The sequence below is a fragment of the Benincasa hispida genome, chromosome 2 (genome assembly GCF_027475165.1).
Source record: "Benincasa hispida cultivar pf3 chromosome 2, pf3_genome.v1.1, whole genome shotgun sequence".
Taxonomy (NCBI): domain Eukaryota; kingdom Viridiplantae; phylum Streptophyta; class Magnoliopsida; order Cucurbitales; family Cucurbitaceae; genus Benincasa; species Benincasa hispida.
Genome location: NC_143479.1, coordinates 58,430,960 through 58,441,169, shown reverse-complemented (window position 1 = coordinate 58,441,169; position 10,210 = coordinate 58,430,960). Strand labels below are relative to the sequence as shown.

General features: G+C 30.2%; 1 protein-coding gene and 1 non-coding gene across 5 annotated transcripts; one reads left to right on the top strand and one right to left on the bottom strand.

Moving 5' to 3' along the window:
• Positions 1 to 332: 332 nt before the first annotated feature.
• On the top strand, positions 333 to 413 carry TRNAL-AAG (transfer RNA leucine (anticodon AAG)). The gene has a single exon. It is a non-coding gene; the product is annotated as a tRNA-Leu (tRNA).
• A 612-nt stretch (positions 414 to 1,025) lies between these two features.
• Positions 1,026 to 8,979, bottom strand: LOC120072198 (uncharacterized). 4 transcript variants are annotated; one of them, XM_039024607.2, is made up of 8 exons: positions 6,295 to 8,979; positions 6,100 to 6,169; positions 5,055 to 5,173; positions 4,671 to 4,753; positions 3,422 to 3,543; positions 2,640 to 2,804; positions 2,370 to 2,463; positions 1,026 to 1,566 (listed from the first exon to the last, which is right to left on the bottom strand). In XM_039024607.2, exons 2-8 carry the CDS (start codon positions 6,125 to 6,127, stop codon positions 1,380 to 1,382), a joined length of 798 nt encoding a protein of 265 aa, XP_038880535.1. In that variant the 5' UTR covers positions 6,128 to 6,169; positions 6,295 to 8,979; the 3' UTR covers positions 1,026 to 1,379. The 4 variants fall into 4 exon arrangements, with proteins under 4 accessions (XP_038880535.1, XP_090166953.1, XP_038880532.1 ...); XM_090310827.1 differs by having other exon boundaries at positions 2,640 to 2,738; positions 6,295 to 8,970; XM_039024604.2 differs by lacking the exon at positions 6,295 to 8,979 and having other exon boundaries at positions 6,100 to 6,288.
• Between the last annotated feature and the right edge of the window lie 1,231 nt (positions 8,980 to 10,210).

The window sequence follows — 10,210 nt, the reverse complement described above, 5'->3', positions numbered from 1 at the left end:
TAACTTATATAACAACAAATTTTGGATTTTTACACTATTTTTTATTTTTTTCTTTCAATTAGAACTATGAGCTCTCATGTGCATTGCACATGTTTTTTTTTTAACCGAGTAGAATAAATATGGCATATAATTCTTTACCTATAATTGTTTGTACGATCATCATCTATTAAGATTACTATATTAATAAAATAAGATAAAGAGTAGTAAACAATATTTAATTTGATTTTATATTAATAAAATAAGATAAAGAGTAGTAAACAATATTTAATTTGATTTTATATTAATAATAAACTGCTTTATTATTTGACATTTTAGCTTTTCAATAACAGGAAGTTGAGATGGCCGAGTTGGTCTAAGGCGCCAGATTAAGGTTCTGGTCCGAAAGGGCGTGGGTTCAAATCCCACTCTCAACATTATATATATTTTAAAGCCTCGTACACATTTCTTATCATAAAATCCTCACATTTGTGAAGATTTTATCAAAACATAGAAACTAAATTTTCTCTACCAAATTGGCAATTTAATCCAAATTTTAAATCCTTAAATCTCTTGCTTCTTTACATAAATAGAAATGACTATTGCATTGCTTAAAGCTTTGCTAAAAGAATTTGCCCAAATTTCAATAACCTCAAACCAAGTGTTATGGTGTGATTTTTTCAAAAATACTTCTACTGAACTTATGCCAAAATTACCAAAAAAAAAAAAAAAAAAAGAAACAAGTGTATTATTAATCTATCTATTTAAAAAAAAAAAAACTGAAAATTTACTGGACTTGTGCAAAAATTACCCAAAAAGTGTATTATTCATCTATCTATCTATTTAATAAAAGCTGAAAATTAATGTAAAAAATTGTCCATGGTAGGGTAGGCCAACTTTACCAGTTGAAGAAAACCAAAAAGGTTCAAATTCGTTTTGGTATAATAAATTAAGAATTCAAAGACTTCAATTTCGAATCAAGCTATTTCATTGCTTTTAGTGATTATTTCAATAAACAAAAGCACATATCTAGCAAAGAAGAATTGCACTTTACTCAAAAGAGCATTTTTATTCTCAATTTGAAATTTAGATACACAGAAATTGCCATTCAAAGTAAAAAGGAATATGAAATACAGTTTAATAATAAAAAGGCTAGAGATCAACCTTCAAGAATGATTCCATGAAGGACCCTTTTTCTAGAAAACTTTCTCTAAAATGCAATGTTTTCAATCCACTACTCCATATAGCTAATAAAATTCAGCCCCTCCAAAAAAATGGCACCATAACCAATCAAAAGGCAAAAATAGAATTCAGTTGAACTTGAACTGTTTATGGACATGTCTAATAAAAGATCCATCAGAAATCTGTATGTTGGAGACTGAAAGAACTTTACTCAAGGACCATCAATTGGGAAGAAGGCCGGTTTTAATGAGATTCAAGACAATTGAGGCTAACTTTGTTTGATGTGAGGTGTAACAATGATTAGCACCTTCTACGACATGTAATTTATGGTTCGGTATGATTTTATCGAACTCTAATGCATCTTCGACAGGGATTATTTCATCAGCAGATCCATGTATTGTGAATACCCTATCAAATATCATCATTTCATCAGTTGGGAATTTCCTCATCAATCAGATAGTTTGGAAAAGAGGAAAAAAAAATTAACAGATTCAATAGAGTCTAGATATATTTGCCTCATCACAACAAGATATGCAAACTTTCTAGAATTATTTCACAAAAGAAATCCAATACCGATCATATTTTTAAACTTTTCCTATCATTTAGTTTATCTTATAGAACAGAGGAAGAGTGAACATGTATATAGCAAAACAAAAGGGAAAAACGAATCCCCTGCCAATTATTTGGGCCAGCGTGACCTAACAAGTCAGCCTACAACTTAATTTGTGATTGCTGCAACTTTTCCAGTAATCGCTGATAGTTATATTTTTAGAAAAATCAATTGTGGGAGGGAGTATAATAGTGTTTGAAAAATTTTAATTTTAAATTAGAAAAAACTAGTTACAGTGTTTGGTAAATTAATACTAAATTTATGTAATTTAGTAATATGAACCAAAGTAAATTATTATTTCAATTATTTTTAATAGGCATTAACACCAAAGACTGAAAGTGAGTAATTAATGAAAAATTAAAAGTTAGAAAAGTAAATAATTTTAAAACCTAAAAATCAAATTGAAACAAAACGGAAATGTCAAAGATATAATTGAACATTTTGAAACTTAAGGACTAAATTGAAATCAAACTCAAAACTTAAACACTACAAGTTTAACCATTTTAAAACTTAGGGACTAAATGGAAACTAGACCCAAAATCTAGAGACTAAAAAGGTATTTTTCAGGGGGTGTAGAGAAAATTGATTGACTCTCTCTTACCTGCATTCTTTGTCAATAAGAAGACAAGCTTCATGCATATCAGTGTTTAGGCGATCCTTCAAGCTCTCCCATGTCACTTGGTATTCTACTGCTCCTAAAAGAATACATACAGTATTAACCAAATATTGATTTAAACATGCAGGGAAAGTGTTTTTATAAATATGGATATACACAATTAAAATTTTATGAGAATTAAAGTTGAACTGCAGAAAATATATGACTGGAGAATAACTCAACACAGAATTTTAAAAATAACTGCAATATAGATACCTTGCTTTTTCTTGACATCAATGTATCCTTCCTTTTCAATTCTTTCCATAAAATCATCCCCTAAGCGTTCTTTTATACCTTTTTTCAGATCATAACGTCCTGAAACGTTGATAACAAAACTGATATCGTGATACTTGGAAGCATATAAAAGCACCACATCACCCCCTGCATTTAATTTATTCATAATTAAAGCATTTATTTGAAAGAAATTACAGACACTGTTAATTTAGCAACAGATACTAGAACACGAGTATTCCATATTCTGTTAAACATACTATAACGAAACGAGTCATCAAAAAATGTAAAGATTCTTGATTTAGAGATGCAAAGGTCGGACACACCCTAACAAACCATTAAACACGACCCTTCTCCCAACGAAGCGGATTGAGGAGGAACTCCACGATCATAATACCATTGACATTGTCGAACAATACTAACCCACAGGCTGCCACTTTGTTTGCAACATGAGCATTGAGCATCCCCTAATGGATTGAAAATTTAAAAAGCCAATAAAACCTAGTCCCAGTATTTTGGCAGTGCCTTCATAGCCTTTCCCTCTTATTTTCTAAGGGCCTGGAATCAAACTATTATAAAAACATATTCCACCAGATAGATGCATTATAGAACTATCATTCAATTCCTAGCATATAGGATAAAAATGTAATTAATTAATCCCAATCTAGCTCTCTTCTTCTGAAGGAAATTGAGGTGGAGGCTAACAATATACAGTAAATATAATTTTGGCATCAAATATTATCTACAGCTTAGAAGGAACTGCCAACCTTTGCTGTGCCCAAGAATTGCACTTATGACACGACCTGCTGCACGCCAATATTGGATTATGGCATGCAAGTCATCAGCCTCTCCATGATAGTTACCATATTTAAATGTACCTTCGCTTTCCCTGTAAGACAACATTCACACGTAAAGCAGCTTGAGAAGAGGTCTGATGTAAAAGTTCACAGAACTCCATTCACGGCCAATAGATTGTTTTGAAACAAGGAACATTTTGATTCATGTAGCAAATATATATAGTAAAACAACATACTCCCGTTACCACTTAAGAGCTTACAAAAAACCACCCCAATCTGATTCTACTTGAGTATAATTACAAAAAGACATAAAGAACACCAGGAAGAACAATGGTCAGCCATACCAAATGCCTTTTTCCACATTGTCTTCTTCTCATTGAACTGTGTATGTATTATTCCTCTCAAACCATAATCCTCATAGGATTGCCATAGTAGTAATAATTCAAACGCCATCTGACCTTCCTATTTTAGAAAATTTCAATTACCGATAGATTCTCTTTTGCTGATCTACCATAGCCCATGAATAACTACGGTGCTAACATAATGAATAACAAAAATGTCAATGACTACCCTAAAGGGCATCGAAAGAATGCATAGAGCATGACAACTTGGCCTCAAGGTCACTTTTGAACATTTACGCTTTTTTTTCTTTTTTTTTAAAAAAAAAAATAAGAAACATTTCATTAATTATTTATTAATTAACGAAATAGGGGGAGTTTGAACATTTACGGTTTATTATATCTTCTATATTATCTCCTCTAGAAAAAAAATCCAAATAAAAAATGTTTAGGTTAAATTACAAATGATTGATGATACAAAGTTGAAAAATGTTCAGCTGTCAACACAATAAACTGCTTTTAAGTACCTTACCAAAAATAACAAGTGCTAAGTTCTTTTCCTTATAGTTATTCCATAGTCCTGCCCCATTTTACTTAGGCGAACAAGAAGCATTCAAAATGATAAAATTATTGCAGGAAAAATCATGGATAACTGACAATATATATTTTCTTAAGGAGAAACTGAGCTTTTAAGGTAGGACATAAAGGGGGGCCCACTGAGAGGAGTTCAAGCATATACTAGCTAAGCAATAAAGGATTCCAATCCAAAAGAACAAGACTTATCTGAGAATTACAAGAGACATTAAATTAAATCTAATGCTATTCTAGACAGTACGTGGGAAGAACATGAAAATATTACATTAAAAATACACCTGCCTTACCCATTTCCAGAAAAGTCAAAACGAAAGGCACTGATTCCTTCATTTTCTAATGTCTTAGCAAGGTTTACACTTATATCATTTTCCTGAAAATAGAAACCATAAGCTTTTATTGCTTTATCAAGATGAAGCGACGTAAGAAAGTTGGATCACCGAGTTGTAATCACCAAAGTCAATAGTTTGATGGTTGAAAAATTAGAAATGAATTGAGTTGGAAACACATTATATTCATAAAAGTAGAGCCTAGCTATGCATATACAAGCCTAGCTATGCATATACGAACTTCAAAGAATTCAAATTTTAAATGGAAGAGCAAAAACAAATTGGATGGCGTGGTTCCAAAATTAGCCGAACTTAGAAAAATGTATTACAAGTCCTTAAGCCAACCTTGTTCGAACGAAAACCATGGCACAAAATAACAACGTCCGCTGACCCTGTATCATGAAGTATGCCCACAAGTTTTTCACCATTTTTGTTGTGTACTATAACTTTCTGATGCTGAGCCACTGAGAAGTTCAATTCCCATGTTAGTATTATGTTGCATATGCATAATCATAAGTTATAGGTCAACATTATTGTAATACAAATTGTAACAATTGCTTAAGCCTGGTTTTCATCATTACTTGTCAATATTTGTTTTAACATGCCATCTGCAATTGGCATCGATAAAGGTACCTCATATTTCACAAACAGCAAAGTGCAGTAATAACTCTTTAATCAAAACAAGTCTAGAGACATAACTCTAGGTTCATGCTCTATTGGTTAGTTATGATCTAAGAAGCACAAATACTTTAGTTTGGTTAACGTATCTGCATCGGACACGTACCGGATACTTATTAGCGTAATAGACATGTCAGACACTAGTTATACAAAGTCAAAATAGAACCAACATTTGTTAAACATGCATTGAACACTTGTTGAATATACTAAAGAGTAATGATGGTGTAGTACATGGCAATTTTAATTAGGCAATTGGTGGACTACGCAAAGATAGGTGTAGTCCGAGCTACACCCAAGTATATTTCTATACTAAATAGACACATATATGACAAAAATAATAATTTGATAGTGAAATACATCAAACTAATTTTTTCAGCATATAAATGCATAAACTCATTAACTTTGAATTTCATCCATATTTAAAAATAATTTATATTTTTAAGGTGTCCTTGTCGTGTTCGTGTCTTAAATTTTAAAAAATGATGTGTTGCCATGTCTCTATTTTGTATATATATCCGTGCTTTCTTAGGTTATGATCATCAAAAGCTTCAACTCATCACTTTATTGCCATCCTCTCCATGTCAATAATAAAATGAAGATAAATTTTGAACAGATTTGAATATAGTAAAGAAGCGAATCGATGGGGGTTTAAAAATGCACTGGTGGGGTGTCTTTGCTACTACATCGTGGGAAAGTAAGAGGGTTTCGTTACCGGGAGTTTGAGCATCAGAGTGGGCCATCTTTAGGGTTCTTCCGAAGCTCCGACAACCTAGGAAACGAACCTGCGGAAAAGGAGACGCGAGCAGAGGAGAAGATTTACGGATTCGTGAAATTGTGGCCGGAAGAAAATTACAGATCAGTGCTTCCATTTATACACCGAGTATTTTAAGATGAAAGTGAAACTTACTCGTCTTTGCCGTCGAAGCTATTTCTTTGGTTCCACTTAACAACACCACACAATTGGAGACGAGAAGGGAGAGAGAAAGGATCAAGACTTTTTTTTTCTTTTTTCTTTGTTTTATTTATAGGAAAAAAAATTGGAGCTCCCCATTTAAAATTTTTACGTGCTGTATTTTAAAAACAAAATTAATAATAAAAAAAAAACAGAAGGGGAGCATGGACATGGCCTGTGTACACCAAATAATAACGTATCATGTAGAGATGTCCAATTTTCTCACAGGGACAGGTCCCGTCCCGAATGGGTTAGGATTCCCCGATTAGGACTCAAGATGAAAACTCTCTACTAATACAAGTCAATTGAAGGAAAGAACTCAAGATCTCGAGACATCGTAGTAGTAAAGGTCCTACATATTAGTCTTCAATCTCAATATTGGGCTTGATATGCTTTCTCTTCCTGATACACAGATATTCTATTGATTTTTAGGCCATGAAGAGCGAGAGCATGGAACTGGGGGTCAAAGTGACGAGACACGGGAATCGCATCGCCTTACAACACCAATAACACTCATTTCTGATGAGGAGAAGGAAACAACGTTTTTTATATTTTTATCGAATTCAAATTTTGAATTTTGAATTTTAAGTTTTAAGATGCAGAATTATAATAAATAAAAATAAAAACATTTAGAAATACATTATATTATATTATAAACTAAATTTATTTTAAAAAAAGTAAAATATGTATTTTGTGTGTTATAAACTATTTAATATTACAAAATAATTATTATAAAAAAATTTAACATAAATAATATTCATAAATAAATTAATAATAGTTTATTGTTAAATAATATTTAGTGGATAACTACAACTAGTTTTATAATTTGTAGATATAGTATAAATACAATCTAAATATGTTATTTTAAAGGGCATTGCAAGGCTATCCTAAAATAATAGTGAAATTATGCCCATATCTATCGATATAGATTTTGAGAAATGATAAAATAACAAGTCCAACCCAAACCCAACCCAATTAAAATAGTCGAATGACCAAAATGCTCTCACAATTAAAAATGTTGATTGCGTCTGATTTTGATCTATTTATCATCTGATTGCCAGTCTCTTGTCTGATATTAATTATTAATTATATTGATTTACTAGCTAATTGTTGTTTAATCATCGTCCGATATTGATTGTTCTCTTATTGTTAATTATATCAATTACTATCTTATTGTTGTCTGATTACTATTTGATATTGCTTATCAATAATACTAATTTTTATCTTATTATTGTTTGATTACAATCTGATGCTGATTATTAATGATATCAATTACTATTTATTTGCCTTCCATTTGGCTTGGGATGTAATCAAAAAACAATAATTAGCTTATGATATTGCTTTATGATTGGTGGTTTTTCCTCGATTGTTTTAATGCACAGACAAGAAGTCTGCCAACAGATAAACTCATAACACTTTACATTTCAATCAATAATGTAATATAACTCATACAAGTATTTTTAATACCATTACTCTTAGCTACCAATTTCAAATATTATTTTGAAATGATGAGAGAATTCCTTGTTAAAATGTCTTAAATCTGTTTGTTGGCGCTTCGTATTTAGCCTATTTATTTATTTATAATTATTTACGATTATGACCCTACGGTTTAAAGTAATGCCCTATATAAACTCTCTAACCCTAGAAGATGTAATTTTCTGAAAACATTCTCTCTAATGAACCACATATATCTATGTGTCGATCTTCTCTATCTATCCGTTCCTTTTTGTGTTCTTTAATTATCAATTTCGTAACATTCCTTATATTCAAATTCTTGAGGAGGGATTTTGTTGAATCATGTTATGTGTTGAACTTAACTCAGAGTTGGTATTATTCTATGGGTAGGTTTGTATTTGGATGTACATCTGGGTGGGTGACAACAGTGTGGTGGAATTTGTTGGAAAAATTTTCATTGCAGGTTAGTCTTTGTATCCAGTTCCTGTGTACAAGAGGTCGAGTTTTGTAGTTTGAATCTAGAAGACAATCTTATCATTTTTTTCCCTTTCTAACCAGATATAAATCACAGAGTACTAAGTATCAAAAGAATGAATTTCAAGGAGACAATCGAACAAATTATCTGATCTCAAAAAGGAAATCAAATACAAAATTAAACAAAAAATGATATTGAAAACAAGAATAATCGAACTACAAGTGAGGAGGAACTTCAAGGAAACAATCGAACAAACTTTCATCTCAAATAAATAAATCAAATACAAATCTAAACACAGAATCAATTATGAAAACAAGAAAAATCAATATAATCTACAAAGGATCTTCGAGTAAAAAATCGAATACAAACCATTGAAAATAGAGAATTCGGCTTTAAGAAATCTTGGATGACAAAATCTAAACTAGTAAAAGATTGATTTCAAAATAAAAATTATTAACGTGTAATCGTGAATGAGAAGGAGAGGGCGAACTTCAAGCAAAAAAAAAAAATCAAACACAGACCGTAAAATAGAGAAATCGGCTTCAAGAAGTCTCCAATTGCTGAAATCGAAACCAATATGAAATCGAAATCAAAAGAAATCTTCAACGTGAGAGTGCAATGAGAGAAATCATGAATCAAAAGAATTTGGAATGTGATTTTAAGGCTTGTTTTTTGAGAGAGATGAAGGATTCAAACGTATAAGGAAAAACGGGGAGAAGACAAAATCATGAATCAAGATTTAATTTTGAGGACAGTTTTGGAATAATTAAAAAATCAAATATAAAATCTAAGATACTACCAAAATTTTATTTTAACTTTTAAGATTTTACCATAAGTACAAAATTTTAAAAGTTGATGATATGAATGCTAAAATATAATATTAATTTGGTATCCAATGTAATTTCCCTTGTTTAAATTAGTTAACAATTTTTGAAATTAGCTAACAAATATATATCTGAAAACATGAAAAATCAGATTTTGAATTTTACTTTTATTTGATCTTTGAGTTCTACTTCCGTATTTTCTATCCTCAATATTAATGTCTTTGTCTATTAATTAATTTAAACGTATTAAAACAAGTGAAATTAAATAGTTTTCATTAATTTTTCATCACTGTTAAATAATTTTAAATTTTCAATTCATAATTAGTTTAAAATAAATTAACTAAAACTTAATACCAAAGACCAAAGTAAGCCTTAGTAAAAACTCGAGGGTAAAAGTGTAGGATATTGAAATATATAGACCAAATGAAAAGTAAACTCGAAACTCAATGGTAAAAATGTAACATTTTGAAAACTTATGGACCAAATGACAAATATAAATTAAACTCAAAACTTAGGAATAGAAGTGTAAAATTTTGAAATTTAGGGATAAAATGGAAACTAGACTCAAAACCTAAGGACTTAAGGAATTTCTTTTCCAAAAAATGTTTCTAATTGTTGTTAATTGAGAATTTAGTCCCTACATTTTAGTTTATAACGACTTAGTCACTCTATTTTTAAACTTATAACTTTTAGTCCCATACTTCGATAAATAATAATTAAGTCTCTTAAATACAATTTGTGACAATTTAGTTTTCATTGTGAAAAATATTATTAAAATTTAATAAAATGTCTTCCACGTTAGTTTAAGAACTTTATAAGAAAAAATATTACATAAAATGAGCAATTACTTTTTGTTCAGATATATTTTTCGTTGTAGAGATTAAATTGTTACATATTTAAAAGTATAAAGACTAAACTGTTATGTGGTAATTCAAGGACTAGATTGATACAAAATTGAAAATACAATGACTAAATTATTTCAAACAAAATCGTTACTTCTATGAAAGCTTAGAAACACAAATTATTTGTTAACCTTACTATATTTGTCGATACCCTATATTTTGGGATATGTTTTAATTTTGCCCCTATACCAAAAAATTCATTTTTATTTCTAAAT

Coding starts and splice junctions, on each gene's coding strand:
- LOC120072198 (XM_039024604.2), bottom strand. CDS start 6,256: ATGGAAGCACTGATCTGTAATTTTCTTCCGGCCACAATTTCACGAATC. Junction 5,174..6,099: donor CTCTGATGCTCAAACTCCCG/GTAACGAAACCC, acceptor TGAACTTCTCAG/TGGCTCAGCATCAGAAAGTT. Junction 4,754..5,054: donor ATGGTTTTCGTTCGAACAAG/GTTGGCTTAAGG, acceptor TTCTATTTTCAG/GAAAATGATATAAGTGTAAA.